Source organism: Amphiura filiformis, chromosome 4 (assembly GCF_039555335.1).
Source record: "Amphiura filiformis chromosome 4, Afil_fr2py, whole genome shotgun sequence".
Taxonomy (NCBI): Eukaryota; Metazoa; Echinodermata; class Ophiuroidea; order Amphilepidida; family Amphiuridae; genus Amphiura; species Amphiura filiformis.
Genome location: NC_092631.1, coordinates 5185109 through 5210608, shown reverse-complemented (window position 1 = coordinate 5210608; position 25500 = coordinate 5185109). Strand labels below are relative to the sequence as shown.

The following is a 25500-nucleotide window of genomic DNA, read 5'->3' as shown; positions in this document are numbered from 1 at the left end:
TTGTGATACCATACTGTCGTGAACCATTGTGACATTACACTGTGATGAACCACCATGGTATCACACACTATGGTTCACAATTATGATGTCACACTCAGGTGAACCATTGTGACATCACCAAATGGTGACCCATTGTGATGACACACACACATGGTTTGCATGTCAAAAGGTGCAAAATTAATAATAAGGCGCCCGGTTATACCGCCACGTTCAGCAAGTCATCATCACGACACTTGTAAACAAACCTCGAGTTTGTTGACAGATGACGTTAGACACGATAAATACTTTTTATCTCTGTCTTTCATTATGGTGAACTATGGTGAACCATTGTGAAATCCCACACTCTTTCACCATTGTGACATCACACTATGGTGAACCATTGTGACATCACACTATGAACCATTGTGATGTCACACTATGAACCATTGTGATGTCACACTATGAACCATTGTGAGGTCACACTATGGTGAACCATTGTGAGGTCACACTATGGTGAACCATTGTGACGTCACACTATGGTGAACCATTGTGACGTCACACTATGAACCATTGTGACATCACACTATGGTGAACCATTGTACCACTGTGACGTCACACTATGGTGAACCATTGTGATGTCACACTATGTGAACCACTGTGAATATGCACTATGGTGAACCATTGTGATGTCACACTGTGGTGAACCATTGTGATGTCACACTATGGTGAACCATTGTGACGTCACACTATGATTACCCGCATTGTGATGTCACAATATGGTGATCCATTGTGACGTCACACTATGGTGATCCATTGTGATGTCACACTGTGGTGAACCATTGTGATGTCACACTATGGTGAACCATTGTGACGTCACACTATGGTGAACCATTGTGACGTCACACTACTATGGTGATCCATTGTGATGTCACACTATGGTGAACCATTGTGACGTCACACTATGGTGAACCATTGTAATGTCACACTATGTGAACCATTGTGACATCACACTATGGTGATCCATTGTGATGTCACACTATGGTGAACCATTGTGACGTTACACTACTATGGTGATCCATTGTGATGTCCACTATGGTGAACCATTGTGATGTCACACTGTGGTGAACCATTGTGATGTCACACTATGGTGAACCATTGTGATGTCACACTATGATTACCCGCATTGTGATGTCACACTATGGTGAACCATTGTGATGCCGTCACAATGATTATCTGCATTGTGACGTCACACTATGGTGAACCATTGTGATGTCACCCCAGCAAACACAAAACGTTTTCGACATCATTCGCAAAAGGTTATAAAAGGTTGTCAGAAAACGCTTAAATGTCGGGTTATATAAAGGGTATATTAAGAGTATAAAACGTTTTCATAACCTTAAAAACATGTTTTGATAATCTACTGCTCAGCAAACAAAAATGTTTTACAGAAAACGTTTAAATGTCGGGTTATATAAAGGGTATAAAAACGTTTTAATAACATTCTAAAAACATTCTTGAAAACTTGATACAAAAACATTCTAAACAGAATGTTATTTTGGGGTTGAAAAAAATATTTTGCGAAAAATGTTTGCCCAAAATATTTTCAATAACGTGTCAAAAGCGTTTTCATGACCTTTATATAACCCGACATTTAAATGTTATTAAAAGGTTTTGATAAAAACATTTTAAGAACATTTCTGTGTTTGCTGGGTTCAAACATTTTAACATAATGTTATTTAAGTATTGACACAATATTTGGCAAAAAATGTTTGCAAAAATAGTTTACAATAACATTTTTTGAAAACATTTAAAATATTGTTGTAGTGTGTTTTCATACAAAACGCTTTTAAAACGTTATCATGACCTTTATATAACCCGACATTTTAATGTTATTAAAACGCTTTTACCTAAACCAAAAGCCAAAATGTAACTTATTTAAAACGTTTTTAAAACGTTTTTGTGTTTGCTGGGACACTATGATTACCCGAATTGTGACGTCACACTATGGTGAACCATTGTGACGTCACTATGATTACCCGCATTGTGATGTCACAATATGGTGATCCATTGTGATGTCACACTGTGGTGAACCATTGTGATGTCACACTATGGTGATCCATTGTGATGTCACACTATGGTGAACCACTGTGATGTCACACTATGGTGAACCATTGTGACATCACACTATGGTGATCCATTGTGATGTCACACTATGATTACCCGCATTGTGATGTCACACTATGGTGATCCATTGTGACGTCACACTATGGTGATCCATTGTGATGTCACACTATGGTGAACCATTGTGACATCACACTATGATTACCCGCATTGTGATGTCACACTATGGTGATCCATTGTGACGTCACACTATGGTGATCCATTGTGATGTCACACTATGGTGAACCATTGTGACGTCACACTATGATTACCCGCATTGTGATGTCACACTATGGTGAACCATTGTGACGTCACACTATGGTGATCCATTGTGATGTCACACTATGGTGAACCATTGTGACGTCACACTATGGTGATCCATTGTGACGTTACCATATGGAAACCTTTTTAGTGAAAAGGGCCCTATCAAAATTGGCCTGAACGCACAGGTCACGCATAGTGAACACAGATCGATACTGTCAACGAAGCACTGAAACCTATGATACTATCGGTCGAATTTTTTATTTTGACATACGACTCGTTTATCGCTATTTTAACCATTTTATATTGTGTTTTATTGCAAACAAATACACACCTTTATTCTGTATTACTTATTTTACAACACTGTGGTTACAGAATAATAAAAAATTTAATTACAATTTGGCCACAAATATGATAGAATCTACACGAACTTTGCGAAGAAGCTTGTCCACGTTATGCACAATAGCTCACTTAACCTCTTCAGCGGATTGTTTGTTTACTTTCTGATCGATTGGCTTTATGCATTCAGTGCGTCGAAATGTTTAGGTCTGTGCAAAAGACTAGGATATGACGGCCTGATGACTAGATTTCAGTCAGACTTGAATTCACGATGTTTTCTTTCTTGAACACACGCGAGTCTTAATCTGAAGCCACCAAAATGAATGTTACATCAATGGAAAGCGGTCACTTTGAAGAAATTTTACTCAAGAGATCCAAGTGATTAGATGGCGCTGTTTATTTTTCTGGTGAATAGAAGCTGACTAGAAGCTCCCGGTTTTTCAAGAAACGCGAAATTTACACTGAAATTTTCACGATATTTGACTAAAAATAAAAAGTTTACCCCTAGATACGCGAGTCTAAACAAGTTTTGTGCATGTTTATTTTTTAAAAATCAAAAGATCACAGTATTAGTTCCATGTAACTAGCAGATCCAGGTTATATCACCACAAATTATGTTTCGGTGGCAAGAGATGTAAAAAAAGACCCGATTTTAGCCCGTGTTTCTATAGGAGTTCAAGCGTGGAATAGCTCGGAAAATCTTAGTTCCCCAAAGGTTTCGATATGACTATGGTGAACCATTGTGACGTCACACTATGTTTACCCGAATTATTTGTGACGTCACACTATGGTGAACCATTGTGACATCACTATGATAATCTGCATTGTGACCTCAAACTATGGTGAACCCTTGCAACATTACACTATGGTTTTAATAGGACATTTTTGCACTAACACTTCAAAATTCAGTTTCTGTGTATATATATTATACTTACCTTACCAAGTCTTGTCCTAACAATTTTTCTTTGGCATCATCAGGTCCACATAATTTTGTTACAACCCCTGTGTTTCCAATACAAACACCCTTTTCATTGGCACCCATCTCGCCTCCCCACATCCATGCCGGCTTGCTTAGTAACACAGCACATGTGTGAGCAACTTGGTCTATTTCTATGTAAGTGCACTGCAAGACACAAATAAAAAACACATGAAATTTGATAAGATATGATAATTTTGTTCTTGTGTGATTTGACAAACTCAATATAGACTGCAAGCAAATGCCGTCTTTTTCCCGCGCCTGAAGGTCGTTGACAACAATTAGGAAGAAGATTTAATATTATTATATATCAAAAATCAATTTAAAGGATGCTTTTAAGAAAATCTCATAAGATTCTTTATATGATTTCTTCAGTTAATATACCTGCATTATTTATGCTTCCCAGAAATATCTGTAATGCTTCCAATCATCTTGATTCATAGGTATAGTGATAAGTTAGCCAAGCTATACAGCAGTAGATAGCACACAAATAAGGTTATATACCGTGTGTCATAAGTCTGTTCCTCCCCCATAAGAAAAGCATTTTAACATGCTTTAAATGAAACTTACACAATTAATTTGATATTAATTTGTTACTGGTTATTGTTTTGGATTGACATAGATGTTCTTTAGCAAATTATTTGAAGTTGTTGTCTTTTTATGGTCGATAACCCCTGAAAGTCTGCAAACCTCGGTTATTGTTGTTTTTCCATTGAAAATCAAGGTCTGCAGACCTATAAATCTGTCAAAACATACAAAATTAGCTCTAAAAATCTAAAACAACAGCCAACATTTTTTTTCGCTGCAATGAGCCTTAGGGTTCATTGCAGCTAGTAGCCCAAAGGCAAATAAACTTCCATATTGATGCTATGCTCGACACACATTGATGACTGTTTTAATTCTATTTAAAATAAAATATAATTATATAACATAACATAAATGCTAAAAACCAGTAGAGAGCATTAAATTACATTTTATAGCATCATATGCTATCACCGGTAGACAGCATGTGTACCAGCACCAAATATTAATGCTACATTAGACAGCATTATTGACAAAATATTTGTAACTGAAATCATTATGAACGTGTACTCCTAACAATCACATAACCAGTATATATTTTGACACTATCTATAGAATGTAAATATGAATTTTAACATATAAATTTACGCTTCAAAAGTAGATAGTAATTAATGTAATATTTTGTAAAATTATTTAAATGTGTAGTGTGTATATAATAGTTAATGCCATAATACCTACATGCTAATATATATTACCCGCTCCGACAAAACCAGGAACAAGTCACATTTTTTGACATTTCATGATTTGAATACAAATGTAAGCACTAAACAATAAGCTTTAAAATGATACCAAAATTATATTTATAATTATATTTTCCAAGATATGGATAATTTTGAAAATGATACCTTGATATTTTTGTCAAATTGCTATTCTGAGTAATGTGCCAATTAGTTTGCTTCTGTACACAGGATTGAATAGGGACTATCATAGTTTAACTGTCATTTATTGATAAAAATAAACCTCTTTTTAACAAGTACTTTCAATGATTTGAAAGTCCACTTCGTCCCACAGTCAAATACCATGAAATTAAGAATTCCCAAATTTTTTAATTTTTTTAATGGGAATATCAACTTTAAAGGCTTCAACTCAAAAACATGTATGGTGACTTGTTCAAAAGTATTTTCATATAATATAGGAGGAAAAAAATCTAATGAGTATTTGGTTTAAAACAAAATTTAAGTTTACTTCCAAGTTCCATTATATTGTAATTTGAAGAATAACACACTCCATAGAGATAATGTATCCTTTTGAACTAAAATAAATCTAAAAAGCCTATAAAAGCCTGCTAGTTTAACATAAATGTTGAACTAAACATTCAGTACAACATAGTCTGATGTTAATGTGATGTCTATAAATAAACATTGTATGTCAAACCTGGCATTGGCTTTCACAAAACACAATATGTAGACATTGATGTTGCATGGTAATCAACAATTAGTCATCTGGTGCCTTGCAGTCATAATTATAAATTGCCACCCATTTATATTAGTAGCCACATGAGAAATGTGACCATAGAATCCTTGTATATACAGGGTTTTTTTTAATGGAACCTGGGGAAGTAACATATTTTAATGAAAAAAGAAAGAGGCATGACTTTTGTCCTTTAGAAAGTTGAGAAATACGCAATACAATATCTTAAACTGTACATAAATGTGAACTCACCCCTTAGACGACAAAAAAAAAACACCACTCTGTTGTTTTACAGGCCCAACTGACCCAGAATATGCATTTTGGGAGAATTTTTTTCTTGTTGCTAATATCATGTAAAATAAGCCATTTTTGGGCCAAAATTTATTGATTTCAACTGAAAATTTTTGAAAAAAATTCAGAATATTTTCAAAATTTTCAACCTTTTGGGGTCATTTTAGCCTCAAAAAAAAAAAATTCCTGACCGACTGACCATATATTGAAAAGTCCATCTGCTCATAAAACAGATTTTTTTTCGTCGCCTTACTACTCATTGTAAAAAATATCAATTCCAAGTCACACATTTTAATTTTTTTCCATTCTTGACTGATTCTTTAAATGTCAATTATTCATAATATGCTGCAGATTTTTCTTTTTAATATCAAAATGAAAGTTCAGATGCAAAATATGATATATCCAAGACCTGCCTTTTGAATTTCTTAAATTAATTTTGTAATTTTTTTTCTTCTTTTTAAAATAAATACAGGCGGAGAGTGGCATGATAGAGCCGCCAATGTGTGAAACTGCCTGGCCGTATGGCATTTTCCATATACTCGGTTAGTTTTGTGGCCTTCATTATCGAACCCCAATGGTTTTAGCTTGTATTTATATTATTTATTAACATAGGCCTATTTGTTTGTGATATTTCAAGCATTTTAAAATTTCAAAATAATCCCATTCAATTACACGGTTGGCGATGAAAATTTACTGAATTTAGAGAATGCACGGCGACCACCACCTGAATAAATAGTTCTCCACAGAGGTAATTATATATATAAAAAGGTTCATATTCCCCATTACTTTACATTGCACATTGCCACAAAACAATCACATTGATTTAAATCAAAATATATTTAATTTTTTTCATGAAACAAAATGACACATCTGTAATGCATGCAGTATTTGGCAGTGCATAATACTTGGTGGGATTTGGTAACAAAATCAATTTTTAATCAGAATGAATGTATTGGCATTTGAATATTATAAGTTATACCTTTCGGGATCTAGTGACAAGTTCTAAAATTCGATGGTGAACTCTTTTATTAAAAAAAATATCTTTAAAATAATAATAATAATAATGACTTGTTTCAATGTCTAATAAAGTACAAAAACAAAATAGCATGGAACAGTTAATTTATATAAAACAGACTTGTCATTCACATCTAGAAAGGTTAACAAACTGGGAATATCAGTCCAAGAGAACGCCAAATATGGATCAGGAGTATTACATAATAATACCCTGCTATGACAATAGCTGCACTAGGTTTATCGTATAATCTCCTTATGTGGTTAGCATGGCTGGGCCAGGAAATCCACAAGGTCAGCCAATGTATGTACATGTATTCGGTACATGTGCCATATCTTTTACAATGGGTGATAAATTTCTGCTTTGTTTTATTTCAAAACGCAACATTCGATATTCTAAAGCTTGGTCCAAATCCAAGAGAAGAACCAACTCTAGTAATTTATGTGGTTTCAAATTATATCAGACGTTGCCTTTTGATAGAAATGGTGTTTGTTGATGTGCACAGTTTCCCATTAGATCATAACATGCTGTTGTACATCCAAGGTCAAAGGTCTTTTAATCCATATTTGGCGTTGTTCTGGGACTGAATATTGTAAAAGCACCGCAAGAAATTATTTTTTGCATCAAGATTTTTTTTTGCTTTTACATCTTTCTGAAATCTTTGAAAGGTGTGTTTTTAATTCTATAACAAAAATGGATGAATGTTCGTCTATTCACATCATGATGAGAAATTTACCAAATTAAATCTGCTGCTCGGTAAAACATTCAAGCAGAGGTCACCTATAGTGTTAAAAATATTGATCTGGGAAAACATGAATGAGCAAATAAATCTCCGGTCAGTTAGTTTGAATTGACAGCCATTTTATATGCCGTTTCTATTCCATGTTAGATTGATCAGATTTGTTAAACTTATACCTTTTCTCTCCTGCTTGTGGCATTTCATAAAATGGAAAACCTTGAGCATGAGCTTTCTGATACTCTACACACAAGTCTGTTTGTAACTGGTATATTGCTAAAGAAGTAGGCATTTTGTTAATACCATAGTATTCAAAAGATGACTATAAATATTACTTCATTGGCTTGCCAAAGGCATATTATAGGTGCATTCACTGCATTGCTAATACTCAGTGTTCAGAGGGTATTTAATGTACCTGCTATTTACTGCTTATACTTTTAGCTCACTACTTGATCTGCTATTTACAACTGATATCTCATTACTTCATCAGCTTTCTACTGCTGATACACCTTTACTTCATCAGTTGTGATAAACATTTGCCTCATTACTTCATCAGCTAGAGTACCGTACTGATATATCATTACTTCATCAGCTGTTTACGGCTGATAGCTCATTACTTCAACAGCTTTCTACTGCTGATAAATCTTTACCTCATCAGCTGTCTACTGCTGATAGCTCATTACTTCATCAGCTAGAGTACTGATATATCATTACTTCAACAGCTGTTTACGGCTGATAACTCATTACTTCAACAGTTTCTACTGCTGATAAATCTTTACCTCATCAGCTGTCTACTGCTGATAGCTCATTACTTCATCAGCTAGAGTACTGATATATCATTACTTCAACAGCTGTTTACGGCTGATAACTCATTACTTCAACAGTTTCTACTGCTGATAAATCATTACTTCATCAGCTGTCTACTGCTGATAAATCTTTACCTCATCAGCTACCTACTGCTGATAGCGCATTACTTCATCAGCTATATAGTACTGATATATCTTTACTTCATCAGCTGTCTACTGCATAGCTAATTACTTAATCAGCTATATTGATATCTCATCACTTCATCAGCTATGGTACTGATAGCTCATTACATCACCAACTGTATACTGCTGGCTGATATCTCCCTACTTCATCAGCTATTATACTGATTATGCTGATACTTCACAAGCTGTCTAATATCTCATTTTATCATACCACAAAGGTAAACATCAAAGAACACCGCTAACTTGATATATTTTCGTATCTAGTCAGTGAGTGCGTATTTTACGCTTTATATCTAGTCAGTGAGAGCGTATTTCGCAAGCCGATACGCATGTACGGCAAGGTACGCGTATAAAGGCGAATCGCGCAAACCGGGCGCGTAAAATGCACGCAACCTGTAATACGCGGAACAGTCATCTATTTTTGTAATATTTTTCCTATTTAGCAGGAATTAACATGTTTAATAACGTAATTATTTCAATATTTAGAATGACTTAGTGGTATGATAAATTCGTTATTAGGTTCAGCGTCGGTATGGTACGGGAAATTATCGTGCGCTCAGTGTCATACTGGGTTCAGCTTTCGGCTTCACCCAGTATGACACTTCGCGCACGATAATTTCCCGTACCATACCTCCGCTTCACCTAATAACTAATAATACTTCATCAGCTATCTACTGCTGATAACTCATTATTTAACTTCATCAGTTGTCAACTGCTGATCTCTTATAACTCTATAAGTATAAGCTAAACATGCTTAACTACTGCTACTGACAGCACATTAATACATCTGCTATATACTACTGTTAATAATAATAATAATAATAAACAAATATTTAATATAGCGCCCTATGCAGAAAAGCCTCAGGGCGCTTTACAGATAAAACAATGCAAAACCTTAAAAACTACCAAAAATAACTTAAACTTACACATGATACAACATGATAATATATACAAAATACAATAATATTACTATAACATGAGAATAGGCAAATTGTTTTTAAAATCAATACAAGTAGCAAGTAATATAAAATGTACAAATTAAAATACAAAATATGATATCATACAAAACACATTTGGTGATGTGACCGGCAAATGAAAAAGCATGATAACCCAGGAGAGGAGAGGTTACCAGCACTTGCACTCTCAGCGAAGATCAACAGCATCTTGCTCCCATTGAATGGTAATAGTACAGGAGCAGCAACCTCAAAAAAAGTTGGGCTGGGTGTTATTAAATGCACAATATAACATTATACATGAACAATAATACAAAGTATGGAAGTAAGCGAAATGTGACCGGCACATGAGGCGAGAAATAACCCAGGAGAGGAGAGGTTACTAGCACGTGCACTCTCAGCAAGATAAAGGCAACAGCATCTTGCTCCCATTGAATGGTAAGTTGGGCTGGGTGTTAATTGCACATTATAAAGTAACAAATAAACAATAATATAAAGCATGGGGTTTAAGCGAATGTGACCGGCACATGAGGCGAGAAATAACCCAGGAGAGGAGAGGTTACTAGCACGTGCACTCTTCAGCAAGATCAAGGCAACAGCATTTTGCTCCCAAAGATGGTAAGTGGGCTGGGTTTAAATAATTGCACAAAGCGAATAGATACACAAAAATACAGCATTACTGATCCTGATGAAAATACATGGTAAAAAGATGCGTCTTGAGCTTGGACTTGAAAACGCCGACAGATGAAGATTGACGGATTGCTTTTGGAATCTGGTTCCATAAATTAGCAGCAGCGAATGAGAAGGACCTAGCACCATACGATTTCGTAGATGGATTCGTTGTTACCAAACGACATTCAGAAGCAGATCTTAGCGCTCTGGTGGGTACGTATTGGTGGACAAGGTCAGTAATAAACTCAGGGGCCAATCCGTGAAGGGCTTTGGAGAGGAAACAACTCAGCTATCTTCTGCTGATTACAAACAACTTCTTGCCATGATTTGATATCAACATCAAAATTTGAACCTTACATTACCATACTTAACATTTATAGTCCAAAATTTGACCTTGGGTGTACACACTAATTAACTATGTCTTTTTACTAGTTGTACATCTATTAAAATAGCTTTATTGAGGAAGCAGTTGCGAGGAGGATTTTAGTGCATAAGGGAGTGCTTGAATGAAATGTCACAGTAAAATTGCTTTTACTGAGAAAAATTAATTCAGAATAACAGCTGTAAATATCGCCTGTGAATATTATGCACCATACATTAACATATTACATGTATTTAAATAGAATAATTGATAAAAAGGACTGAAGGCATATTTTCTTTCTGTCTTTTTTAACATATTTTTCTATATAGGCCTATATTAAAATACACATTCTCAAATGTTTGAGTTGCCTTTGAAAAGCAAAGAACTTGACTTTTTGTGATATTTTTACTTCAAAGGTGCACTTCTTTGTATCTCTCTGGTTTTAATAGACTGGGATTTTGTAATACATCTATATAATAGACTTCTATGGCCGGGTGCTAAAATTTATATCATTCTCACCTATATTATATGCATTAGTTTACAGCACACATGCCCTGGCCATCCACACTCAAACATACCTGGCAACAGGGCAAGGAATTTCAAGTTTTGAATTAAACAAGCCATGTTCATATTGCTGTTGTTTGAAACCTTAGAGGGTCAGTAAAGGTGATTCATGCTGTGGGGTTACCCTTACAAAAAAAACAGCCTTAAGATTTTTGTGTAGAGCAGCCATGTTTCACTTTGTGATCACATTTATTGTGTGGCGGTAGGCCGAGCATGGAGGTAGTCTCTACTACCTCCATGGGCCGAGGTAGTGGGCTTGCTGTGAAGGCTACACATCAAGTAGTGTTATAAATCTGACATGTAGAGAGTGGTAGGTGTCACTCGAGTTTCACAGTGTACATATGCGTGACCAGAAAAAACACAAATTAAGGGTCCTTTTCAGAGAATGAATGTGAATCGCCCGAATCTCGTTTTGGGGTCACAAACCCCTGTTTTCAAGAAAACAGGTTGTTTTAAACTTCTAGTTAATGCATTTAAGGGTCATTTTAATGATCCCACTATTTCACAACGCATGTTTTCCTGGCATATTTTGCATCGGGAACATCACCAAAACATAAATATTAGAAACTTATAAAACAAAAAAATGGACTTTAAGGGTTTATTTTATCAAAACCTGATGTAAGGGTGATTCTAAAACCTCTATACTCTAGTCACGCATGTGTACAATGTGAAGCTCAAGTGCCGGGGAGGGGTGCCACCTGGCACTCACACAAGCAAAACATTTTGTGATCAACCACAAGTTTCAATTCTTAATCTAAAGCTTTATCCTTTCTGGAAGTTCAAGCTCACTTGAACATATCTAAGGGTTGAAATGAAATGAGGTTCTGATCACAGTACCAAACCCATGGGTCTTAAAAGAGGAATATAATTCTCACCTGAAGATTATAAGTTTGGCATAACACAGGTGCCTTGGCCACCCACACATATGCACATACCTGGGAACAAGGCAAGGAGCTTCTAGTTTTGGACAAACGATTTTCATGTGAATGTGTGGACGAGTCTCTCCTAAATGATGTATATTGATGCCAAAACATGTACTAGTATGTTTTGCAGATGTTTAAAATGTTCTTGCAGACAAATCTATGCACATTATATATGTGACGCGATCAAGCAAAATCAGTCGGAACTCAAGAAATATTAAATTTTCAGTTTCTTTTATGGATAGTAACAAACATTTACAAAGCTACATTTTGCAGAAAACCCCATTGAAATTAAACAACCAATTCCAAAGATATGAGCAATTAAAGAGTTACCAAAACAATAGGAAACAAAAAGAAATATTTCCTTTGTTTGGCTATATTTATGATATCTCAAAATCAATATTTCCGAGTTCTGACTGATTTTGCTTGATTGCATCACATATGATCAAAATGATGGGTACCCATCAGTTTTGATGTTTATTGAAAAGCCTGCTTCTTCCAAATACAACAAATAAACCTGCTTCTTCCAAATACAACAAATAAACCCTGATTAAAAATTGTCCAGAACTTGTATGTTTACATCTGTAAAATTAAGACACGAACACAAAAATTAGATGAATTTTATGTCGCATTTTTGATTTTTCAGTCTTGTCTGCTCAAAATCTTCTTTGAAAAATACCGTATTCATTCCAATAAGCGCCCAAGCCCCAATAAGCGCCCACCCAGGGTATATTCAATTTGCTAAAGGGTACCATTAATGTTGAAGTGACGGATAGATGTTGATATAGTGAAATAGCTGGAGGACTACACATCCGGTGTAAACTTGCAATACATTTTCGACATCAGAAAAGCTACTAGAATGTCTCAGGACCCTTTTATAACATACATAAATTCATCTCTAATAATCGCCCCTCACAAAAAATTAGGTAAGCCAGGTAAGAAAATAAGCGCCCACCCAAAATGACTTTGTTAAGCGCCCTGGGCGCTTATTGGAATGAATACGGTAGTTGCAATCATTGTATCATTGATGTATTTATCACAGAAAATATCTGTTATTTACAATTATAATAAATCAAGATTATGCAATTGATTCCCACTTTACTCGCAGATTAACATAGATACAGCTCTCATCAACGCAAACAAACACAACTCCTAAGAGATATCGGCATATCACTACTTCATATTATTATCTCATGCAACTAACCATATGAACTGATGTGATTGCTGCACAGTGCATGCTATAAAATGATTAGTACATGAACTACCAATGCAGAAATTATCCAAAGAGAAATTCTCCCGCTTATTATTAATTTACAAAACCACAGCTACTGACCTTCAATTGATAAAACTAATTATGCATTTAAAGAATAAACCAAAGAATCAATGATGCCCTAAGTAAAACAAACAAACTGGTATCGTTAGAGAAGGAGGAGATAAAAATGTTGATTATATTTCTTGTGTGCACTTGAAATATATTTTTGACCCACTTCTGTTTTTGTTTTTTTTCAAGATGGGGAGAGGGAGGTCTTTTGATATGTTCGCTTAAAGCCATATTATAACATTTGCTGAGGAGAACGCCCTCAAAAAAATTTTTAATTCAGGTTTTTACACGATTGTAATGTACTTTAGTAAACAAAGATTCTCTGCAAAAATCAAGACTTTAGGTGCTGTAGTTTTGTCAAAATCCGAGATTTTGAATAAACCGCCTGAATCAGCGTTTTATTATTACGATAGAAATATTAGTCGAACGCGTATGCAATGTCAACACAGTACTACGTTTACACGGCGCATGGGACACACACACACACCCAGAGGGCGTGCCATATTACAACCGCCGTGTGACATGCATTGGCGCTAGTTGTAAATTCTGATTTTCTTTGCTTTACCTCACTTGTTCGGCTCAAAATTAAAAGGGACATATCTGACAGTAAATGCTAATATTTTATTGAAAATTAATACTAATCTATTTTTAAAGAAATGTTATAATATGGCTTTAACTGCTAAATAAATGGCTAAGCAGGAGAGGGCATTTTAATAAAAATAAGATTGACTCAAATCTTGTGCTCGCATCAAGTAAAATTGTGCACATTTATGATTTGTTGAAAAGAAAAACATCGCAAGTCTAATTCACATTGCTTATTTTTTCAAAACAAACAAAAAAGGTTGAGGTCAATTTCTTTGTACATGTATGTAGCTAAGTTTTGTGGCAATATACAATTTTCAATGTACATGCTTTTCTGGCAAACTTGGCCCAAAGTGAGTCCAGATAAATTAAAAAAATAAATATATTAAGGGAACAAAAAAGGAAAATGCATTTCTGAAGGTCGAGCTTTGAGTCAAATTAAGATGACCCAATTTATATCAAAAACATCTCCCAATTAGAGCCTATCACTAAGAAAATGACAATTTCTATCAGACACTCATTCTGAACGGACCACCAGGTTACAAATCATCAATTTATTATAAATGAATAATACATGAGACAGAAACCTTCCTACCAAGAATTGTCTAATGAATGATTAATTAGTCTCAATTGTTCACTTGTTTCAATCACCAGTTTACATGTAAATTAGAATTATTAGCCAGGCAAATAATACAAAACACACTAAATCACTAAAAATAATGAATAATACATGTACATAGAGAAACTTGCTGACAATTACTGTATCTGATAATTGTATAATGAAGGATTAATTAGTCTCAAATTGTTCAGTAGAGTTACCCATGTAAATAAGACAGCACATATAATAATGAATAATACATAAAGAAACCTGCTAACAAGGACTGTATATTGCTGGCTAATGAATGATTAATAATTATTCTCCAATTGTTCACTTGTTTCAATCACTCATTTAATTTAATAGAATTACCCATGCAAGTAAGGCAACACACACTAAATCACTAAAAATAATGACTAATACATACAGCCCTTATGAAAAAGCAACAATCAAATAATGATTGTAACAATCAAAAAATGGTCGCAGCGATCAAAATTTTGATCGCCAATGATGGGGGAAACCTGCTGACAAGAACTGAATCTGATAATTAATTGATAATGAATGATTAATTAGTTTCAAATTGATCACCTGTTTCAGTAAATTTCACCCGTGTACATGTAAAAAGCAACGACCCAAGCAAATGAAGCAACACACACTAATCACTGAAAATAATGAATAATACATGATACAGAAACCTATGCCGACATGCATTGTATCCAAGTAATGCTAGAAAATGGAAGGTGAGCCCTTAGGCCAAATCACCATCACAGCCACTAAAATGATAGCCCGCGACAATTCTGACACCAGAGTCAGCAAGACGTGTTATATGATAGAACGCAAAATAATACTTCTATGCTACTCAAATTTGGTACACTCACCGGAGCTCTTTCACCGGGTCAACCGGCGTCTTCAGCGGATGTTACTGCTCTGAAGATTGTTGTTGCTACATGTATAAGTATCATGTAGTATATGATGCTATCAATACTGGACTGGACACCACAGACATATCATTGTAATTTTGAATTTTGAAAATATAAATATAATATTGCTGGTTGAACCCAGGAAATTTCATCGTCCCCATTAAGGAACATGCCACAAGCTCCACCCACTGCACAGATTCGGACAGGGTTCAAATTTTGGACGAGAGGGCAATTGGTTTTGCAGGAGTCCAAGAAGCCATCCACTAAAAAGATTATCCTCAAGAACTTCAATTGCTAATTTTGACACAAAATGGCTGAAAACTGCTTGTCTAAATTGTTAACACGCCGTATTATTGTTGGCAGGAAACATGAATAATTTACGAGCTGGAAGCCATCCCGCAAGGAAATATCTGCCTTAATATAGTCCACAGACCCTATAATATAGTTATCGCTGACTATATGAAATATTGATTAACCTCAAGAGGTTTTAATTGTTTTAACTACTCGTAATTGATACATGCAGATAACACAGATCCAGCATTAATTATCCATACCGTACACAGAATCAATCCAGGGTGAATGTCTACATCTGGTAATTCAATTATGTCTCAGTATTGATAACAAACCAATTGAGATGAAAGAGACTATTCAATGTGATATGTCTCAATCGCAGTTTAAAATCATGAACAGATGAGATGCACATATTTACCTGCTGATTGGTTACAGGAAGATTATTATGATTTATTGAGCCAATCAGCAAAATGATAAGAATCACCGACATGTCCAGGATCTGTTCCTGCAGGGGGGTCAGAGGGGCTTTCAGAGTTATGCGGGGGGCTTAATGGCTAAAATCACCCCAAAACGGACGATTTAAATGATTTTTAACAAAGTGGGGGGGGCTTCAGCCCCTAAAGGCCCCCCCCCCCCCCGACACGCCACTGAGAATGGTGGTAGGGTTAAAAATGTTAGCTTGTAGAAGCTGTATTTCAATCAGCTACTAAGATATATATTAGATAATTGACCAATCAGAAACCATGTAAGAAATCCTCTCAGGGGTTGTTCACTTGTGTGTCTGAAGATGAATTAGATATATCTAAGAAATACATACTACCTGCTGATTGGTTACAGGAAGATTATTATGATTTATTGAGCCAATCAGCAACATGGTAAGAATGGTGGTAGACTGGTAACGCTGAAAAGGATATCTATAGAGCCTATTTAGAAGCTGTATTTCAATCTGCCACTCAGATGAATATATTGGATAATTGAATGACCAATCAGAAACCATGTAAGAAAGGCTCTCAGGGACTATTCATTTATGTGTCTGAATATGAATTAAATATCTAAGATACGGTATATTATTATACATGCTTGTGTAAAATATTCCACATTTACTTCCTTACAGGGTTCAATGTGCTCTTACAGCAAAAATATGTCCATTCAATATGGTACTGAGAATTAATTTTCTCTCAATTACCAGTCAGGAGAATGACTAATTGCTTTCCTACTTAATTTGCAGAAGATATGATTTAAGGCAGGTCAGAGGGTAGCATGACCTATTGGTTTTTTGCACTCACCTATTCATTGAGACAAATAAAGCTGTCACACAAGGAAGTGTATGGGATCTATTAAAGGAGATCCCAAAGCTTGATATAAGGGGTGTCATTTCCGCCCTCATGTGCATGTTTTTTCTCAGGAGGAAAAAGCTTAAAGCATTTGTTTGGACATATTATTGGCGTTTATAATTCAGGCCTAAGGCCTAAGGAAATATTTGTGTGCAATTATTGGTTTCCTTGACTAATTTCCTTTATATGCAACGTAATAACATTTACGGATGCACAGCACTTTTAGAGTTAAATGGCTAAAACAGGAAACATGTGGATTCCTGCTACCCCACTCTCCTTAACTGAACAAATTACAATACACGCTAACACGCTAATAAAATGTAGAGCTACCTGGGGTCTAAACAATTGAAATAGAAAACAAAGCCTTGAATTAAGTAAACTAAGTAATTGTCAGGTCTAGGCCCGTAGTCAGGATTTTTTGTGGGGGGCGGGGGTGCTGATTTGGAAAAAGCTTTAAAAAAGATTTTGGGACCTTTTGTATACTTTTGCAAACAGCTCTGGTCGGGTCAGTGCATAAGCATTGTAAGTGACATTTTGGGCAAAATTGAGTTGTTTTAAATGAATTATGAAAAAATAGGAAAAAATGCACACATTTTAATTACAAGTGTTAGAAGCAATTAATTAAATTTGTATAATTAAGATGTGACAAACAATCAATTTATAGGTAAGCAAATTGAAACGCAAAAATGCTTCTCCTGTAAAATGGCAAAAAATGCTGATTCAACATTTTTGCACTAACACAAAAATATTGTGTCTACAACTCTACATATCGACAGTTATGCCATCAGAACATTAATATATAAATTAAGAGGAACATGCAAAAAAATGTTAACTAAATTATATGAGCACTATTTTATTGTTTCTAAAAATGCATCAAGTCTAAAAGTATAGGGAGGATAAAAAAATACAGAGAGTCCCTGAAAAAAATCATAATGTGAATTTACAACATTATAAAATATTATTCAAGAGGAAAATGAGGAGCAAGCCAGCAAAATAATTTGGTGTAAATTTATTCAAATATTCTCATTAGAGTGCAGCATTATTCAGCTGTTCATGCTCTCTTTCGGATCAATTTTCACAATGTTCATTATTTGTTTTGTTTAGTGGAATTAAATGAACAAAGTATTTATAAGGAAAAAAAACATGTTTGTTTCCTGTAGCAGGTCAAAAAAGTCAAATGCAATTTTTTATTTACCGGTATATTTATTTTTTTTATAATCCATGTCTTCAAATGAAATTTTTTGCGGCAAATTGGAATGGGAATTTACAATGGGTCTCTCTGACACACACACACAAAAAATCACATTTCTACATATTCAAAAATATCAATGATCTCCTTTCAACATGTAGATTAAAAAGGTATTTAAAAAATGTGCGAAGTTTTCTCCAGTAGTTTTTTACTATGTTCGTTTGTTGGGCCGTATAAAGTTAATGTTTTGGTTCTCATCCCCTCCCTCCTCAATTTCTGGGCTTTGTCAGATTTTTTCTTTTTTAAGATTTTTAAATTATTTTAGACTTTGGGATGATTTATGAATTTTTCATACATATAAATAAGTTTATTAGAGAACAAGGATCACTTCCAAGTCTTTTTGTGGTACTCTAGGGGGTTTATCCCTTAAAATCTCACATTTGAAAAAAAAAAAAAACCGCATCGTTTCCTCGAGCACTGTTGGAAAAGACCGAAAACTACTGACAGTGCTGATTTTACATTGAAAAAAAAAAACAAAAAAAACACCTCCCTCCCTCATCAATTCATGAAAATCCTCTGGACGAGAACCAAAATATTAATTTTATATGGCCTAATGTGTAATGTGTAAATGTTTACTCCAGTAAGTTTGATATTATTTTTTGTGATTTTTCTGTTTTTTTTTCTTTTTCACTTCTAATTCTAATGCGCAAAATAAGCTGTCAAAAACGTAATGCGCGCTACAGGAAACAAAACTTTTTTTTGGCCTTATGAAGATAAGTTAAAAAGCTGCAGCAATATTTATATTTTAAGCACTATTTTATTTATTTTTTTTAAATACAACAAGTCTATGGAGGACAAAAAATTATAGGTAAAATTAATCCCAGAATTTATACATGATAATTTATTCTTTACAATTGAATGGACTTAATGGCTTCATATGCTGAATTTTAATACATCTTTTGTGTACATTTGACTCAAGGGAAAAGCTAGTTGTATTGATGGGGGAAATAAAATGCAAGATCATGTACAATACCTTAGTCCCATGTCCAGAAAATTGCAGGAAATCAATGGAGAATTGATTCTTTTTTTAATTTCCAATTGTTACTTGTTAGCTCTTGTTTAGCCAGGTAGAACACAAAGATCCCAAACATTCAATTCGATTTAAAATTTCAATTTAATTTTACAAACAAATTATTAAAATAATTTTGCATGTCCTCTTCTCTTTTCCCCGAAATCTTTTTCTCCTTTGGTTTTATTATATTCGCACAATAATCGCCAACAATTTCTTTTGACATTGCAAAGCATGTTGCAAAAACAACAACATCAAAAAAGACCTTTATCAGATTATCAGATTATGATAATGAAAAATATTTGCTGATGACTACCTCGTGATTTTAAAGCTACATAAGTATGTTTTTTTGTTTGCATGTTTGTTGTTGTAGTTTTTAAATCCCATGCCATTTACTGTCTAAATAATGGAATTGACATTTAAAAAACACCTGGTCTTGTTGAATGTGCAGTTAAAGTAACAGATGCATGTATCATTTACTATTCAATTGCACTATTCAGCAATAAAATACACAAAACATCTCTGACAAGAAATAATATCCGTGATAAAAGGGTCATTTAAATTCACAAAAACTACAACATGCAGAAACAAGAACTGTGATTCAACACAATAACTGTTCACATCCTGAAACTGATAAAATCATGTACTATAAACCGAAACACCACTTGAGTCTTTCTTGACTTTTTGGTTGAAAATTGCCTGAAAAAAAACCCCAGAAAAAGGAATGAACAATTTAAGGGTCCTTTAAAGCTGATTTATCACAATCAAGGGTCTTAATCAGAGATTTATTTTGGTCAAATTTAGCAGGCCTTTTGGAGTCGCAAAATCCAACAAAAAAAAGGGGGAGGGGGGTCTTTCCGCAGGAACATGAAACGTATGGCCATTTGTGTTAAGTGCTCCCCTGGGTGGGCAGTTCTAGCTACACCTTGCATTATTTTTTTTACATGTCACCATCGAAGTACATCCTACATACCTTAACTTTGCTACCAGATGGATATTCTGATGCTGCTATATAAACCACTTCCTGCACTTCATTGGCTGGTCGACCAGAATTTTTACCAAAAATAGTATGTCCTCTCACTGAAGATGGAGGCAGTGCAACAAACGCATCACCAGGGAAGGTTGCCATGGTTACAGCTGAGTAGTTTGTCTAGTCCGTCTACACATCAAAATACTAGAAAGAAGCAGAGAGAGAAAGAGAGAGAGAGAGAGAGAGAGAGAGAGTGAGAAAAATCAATTAATCTGTTATTAATTTTGTGGATGCAGAAAAAAGTTTGGGACTTTCTTCTACATGTTTCTTTCTTGCAAAATTCTCATACAGCTAAAGAGATCTTTACGAGTTGTGCAGTTGTTGTTGTTCATGCAAAATGATCAAAACACCATCAGGATATATTGAGACATTTTGGTATTCTAAGACACATTTTTAGCTTACATTTTCATCTAATTCTCATGAAAAGGACACCCATAACCAGCAGCTTTAATTTATCTTGAAAATACAGGAGGTGAGGGACATAATCTGTATTGCCAAAAAGGGGATGAAAAGAATAAAATGTGGCTCACTCAGCCACAGAGTGGGGAACAGATTAATGCCCATATGAAAGTCAAGTTACAAATGATGTTCAAAAATTCTGATGAACACCTCATGAAAGTAAAATGTTCATATATAAATTTTTTAATCCAGTTAAGGGATCTGGAATGAGCGTTTTGAGCATTTCGACAGTATTTTTGTGGGACATGAGAGCACATCAGACATATCGAATTGCATTCTGAATACGAAGAATGTCTTTCTGATATCAAATAATTTTCATTTTTGAAATTCACGATATAGTACAAATTTTATGACAAATGATTAAAATTTGATGTTTTTCACATTTTTGATATATAACAGTCCTCGAAGTAATTTTATAAATCTAATGATATATTCTTAAAGTGTATGTAGCTGGGAGGAAAAGCCGACGATCAATTGAAAATTTTGACCTTTCATATTGAAGATATGGATTTTTTTCCCAAAAGACCCAATTTTTTTTTGGTGTTTTGGGAAAAAAATCCATATCTTCAATAATGAAAAGGTCAACATTTTCAATTGATCGTCGGCTTTTCATCCCACCTACATACACTTTAAGTATAAATCATCAGATTTATAAAGTTTACTTTAGTACTGTTAAATATCAAAAATATCAATTTTTAATCATTTGCCATAAAATGTGTATTACATTGCAATTTCAAAAATCAAAATTATTTGATATCAGAAGGCCATTCTTCAGTATTCAGAATGCAATTGATATGTCTGATGTGCTCTAATGTCCCACAATAAATACTGTCCAAACGTTCATACCCCAGCCCTTAAGTCCCAAGGTTCTTAGTTACATGTCAAAATATTACAGATGAAATACTATAGTACCAAGTACCCTTATACAGTATATTTAAGGTTTTTGAACCAATTTTAAGAACCACACACATCTCCTGAAATTCCAGACACATTCTCTTTGTAATTCTCCTTCTAGATATTTGTGTGTTTTACATTTTATAACAATAAATTTGAAAATGTTAAACTTAAAAAAAAAAGGTTATTTGACAACATAACACTCTACATCACTTTGGGTCAACTTTATATGTATCTTTCTGCAAGATTTTGTTTTTGCGAGATAAGAATCGAGTCACAAACTCTAGCCACATATATTATTACCTGTCTCTGATGGTCAGTACGGGTCAGTAAGACAGTCTGCGGTCAGAGCTAGGAGCCTCTCAACAGTATTTGCAGCCCTCTGGTCAAGATCAACTTGACAATCCCTCTGCCTTACAAGTAGCATCATATGAGATGAAACCAACATCTTTGGTTTCTAATATTGATCTGAGTTAAAGCTAATGCAAACACCTCCATATGCTTTTTGTGTCACTATTAGTGTGGAATTTTGTATTCAGTTGCAAAGTAACCAGTGGCATAACTAGGGGGAGCTAGGGGTGAATAGCCCCCCTCCCCACCCCCACCCCCCAAATATTTAGGGGAAAATGGCATAAAAGCAAAGATGTGATATAGATCTGCTAAACATTGTTCTTTGGAAAACTTTTTATTTTGTTTTATAACTCAGGCCTAAAAAATAAAATTGTTTGATTGGCTTTAACCCGACCGACCCTAAAAAAGGCCTGATCCAAGACTTTCTTTCTTATTGTTCAAAAATAAAAAAAAAAATTGAAATTAGAAAAATAAGAAGAAAAAGTTCCATGGCATTTATCGTACGCAATGTAAAGCTTAAAATGTGTGTGTAAAAAAAAATTGCCGACCGACCTACCCTAATTTTAGAACCAAGTAAGCTAGACCTTTGGAGTTTTCAGTATATGATAGACTAATGTAAAAGGTAATAATTATTAGTAACTCAATTTTCAAAAATGCCTCCGTTGGCCTCCATGGATCAGATCGTGTCAGATATTCAGTCTGTGAAATATGAACTATTCCATTCAACTCGGCAAAGCCTTGTTGCATGGAACATCCATTTCACCTCATGAAAATATTCTTACCATTGTACTTATAAACTTTTTAAAATATTTATAAATATACCATTTTATGCATGTGAAAGATTCACAAATCCTTTGAAATATGTTTGTATTGTAGATATATTTTACACTATTATTTTTATTATTATTATACACAGGCCCGTGCATGCAGGATTTTTTTTGGGGGGTGCTGATTTTGAAAAAGTGGACTTTTTTTTCCAAAGGGGGGGCGATTTTGTGAAAAGTGGACTTTTCCTCCCAAATTTAGACCTTTTTTGACCAAAAAAACGTAAAAACCTGATTTTTTTTGCTCGCTTCGCTCGCAAATTCTTCAATTTTGGGACTTTTTGTACACTTTTGCAAATTTGGGGAGGTGCGGTCGCACCCCCCGCGCGTACGGGCCTGATTATACACATATTTTACGGATTATTTTATGAATTTCAAATTAATCCTACTACTATTAATTTAAAATTAACCCTACTTCCAAAATGGGCAAAATTAAACTATTCACCAAATAATCACAGGCAGAAATATGAAATAGATGCATGGATGGAATTTCTGGTACCACATTTACAATTTACTGCCAATGCCCCTATAAGTGCCCATGGTTACCCAGCGACTATACGCATGATTCTCCATCATTATGAACAGGATCCAACTACACAATGATCCTCCATCATTAATATGTGCATGATTCATCTACACATAAAATCCACACTTTTGCCCTTTTTTATGTACATGCTGTGAATATTGTCTACACAATTGCATGTAACATGCAATTGTGTAGACAATATAAAAAATAAGCACCCACCTTGATTTTGTTAAGCACTGTGGGCGGTTAATGGAACGAATATATGGTATCTAAAATTGAACATCCTTTGGAATTATATCAGAAAATTTGACAATTCATCAATTGATGTTTCAATCCCTTTTTGACATTGGGATGGTACTGTAAGAGTGGCAATTTTTGAGCAAGCTACATTTATATTTGTGCTTTTAATGTTATAATGACAAGCATCTACCGCAAAAATACCAACATTCCTTTTGTGTAAAGGCCAATGTAAGGAAGCTTAGAATCAAAAATCAAAACATCAAGTGAAACGGTTCAAAATTGTTAAACCGCAAAAAAAATTGATCGCACGAAAATGTCTACTTTGACAGTATTTAGATGAGCAATGATATCATACATACATAGCAAAGCACCCACACATCCACATATTAATATTATTGCCTAGCAGTATATATTGGTATTACAAGATTGATAACAAATTGCATTACCAAGATATAATCCAATAGAACCACTTACCCTACACGCACAGATTCTAAACACAGATTCACTGTATAACTTCCGAAAGGAATAGCATGATGACAAGTAACAAATTTATCAATGAATTATTCCTCTCAAGCAACAGTAAGCTAATGACTACCGTCTACATATGTTCCATATGTTATACAATAAAGCCTGCAACACATCATAGACACACTGCGGCACTGCGCTAGACTATACACTGACTCACAGCACAGCTGTTGCCAAGCCAAGCCCACTGAATGCACTGGATTTTTTCAACCAAACCTAACCATACATGCCTCTTTTGCTATACTCAAATTAACTTCAAGCAAGCTATGCAATGTGTCAAGAAAATTAACACACCAAAATGCAATCGGTTACAAAAATACTCACATTTTATTCTGTGCTCTGTTAAAAAACACACCTCAGTTGCATAGCCTGTTACATACAGGTGGCAAGGGATAAATAATCACATAGAATGGTGCATATATGCAGGTAGCTAAGTTGGCTTGCTGTGTGGTTGAGCCAAGAGCAAGTTTGCTCGCTCATTCAGGGAGATGGATATGAAAGACGATGGTGACAAGGGCACACTTGCCTTGGCTTGTAATGTGTCTGCATAAACAGTTGAATGTCAACTAGCTAATATACTACATGTAATAAAGCTGAGAAAAATTGTGTGTGAGTTAATGTAGTGTGGAATGAGTGATAGTGATGGAGGAGAAAGGCTGTGTGTGTGTGTGAGGGGTGAGCATGTGTGCTTTCTATAATATCTGCAACTGAGGATGCACACATAACAAATAACAAAGCAACTGAGGACACCCTGCAACTGAGGACATCCACAGTTCTCTCTATCTACCAGCATGTTGCAAGCAAAGTAAATATAAATATAAGACCATGTCTCATTTGCCAGTGCAGGATTATGTCTCAGCCGGATGGTGAAAAGTCTGATGGGTCCACGGTATAGGTCCTCCTTTTTTCCTCGTTTTTTTTATAGTGTGGAATGAGTGTAGTGATGGAAGAGAAAGGCTGTGTGTGCATGCGAGGGATGAGCGTGTGTGCTTTCTAAGGATCTGCAAATGAGGATGCACACATGAAAAATAGCAGAGCAACTGAGGACATCCATAGTTCCTTTTATCTACCAGCATGTTGCAAGCAACATAAATATGCATTATAAGACCATGACAGTCTCATATGCCAGTGTCTCAGTCAAATGG

The 25500-nt window shown here is 34.8% G+C and overlaps 1 protein-coding gene across 1 annotated transcript in view; it reads right to left on the bottom strand.

The window, feature by feature from the left end:
- LOC140150496 (secernin-2-like) overlaps positions 1 to 24767 on the bottom strand; it is a 44413-nt gene extending 19646 nt beyond the window's left edge. The window contains exons 1-3 of the mRNA XM_072172518.1: positions 24680 to 24767; positions 20480 to 20680; positions 3675 to 3862 (exon numbers count right to left, since the gene is read on the bottom strand). Of these exons, the coding sequence (XP_072028619.1) occupies positions 3675 to 3862; positions 20480 to 20635 (344 nt within the window). The 5' untranslated portion in view covers positions 20636 to 20680; positions 24680 to 24767. The remainder of the gene's footprint in view (positions 1 to 3674; positions 3863 to 20479; positions 20681 to 24679) is intronic.
- Positions 24768 to 25500: the final 733 nt, after the last annotated feature.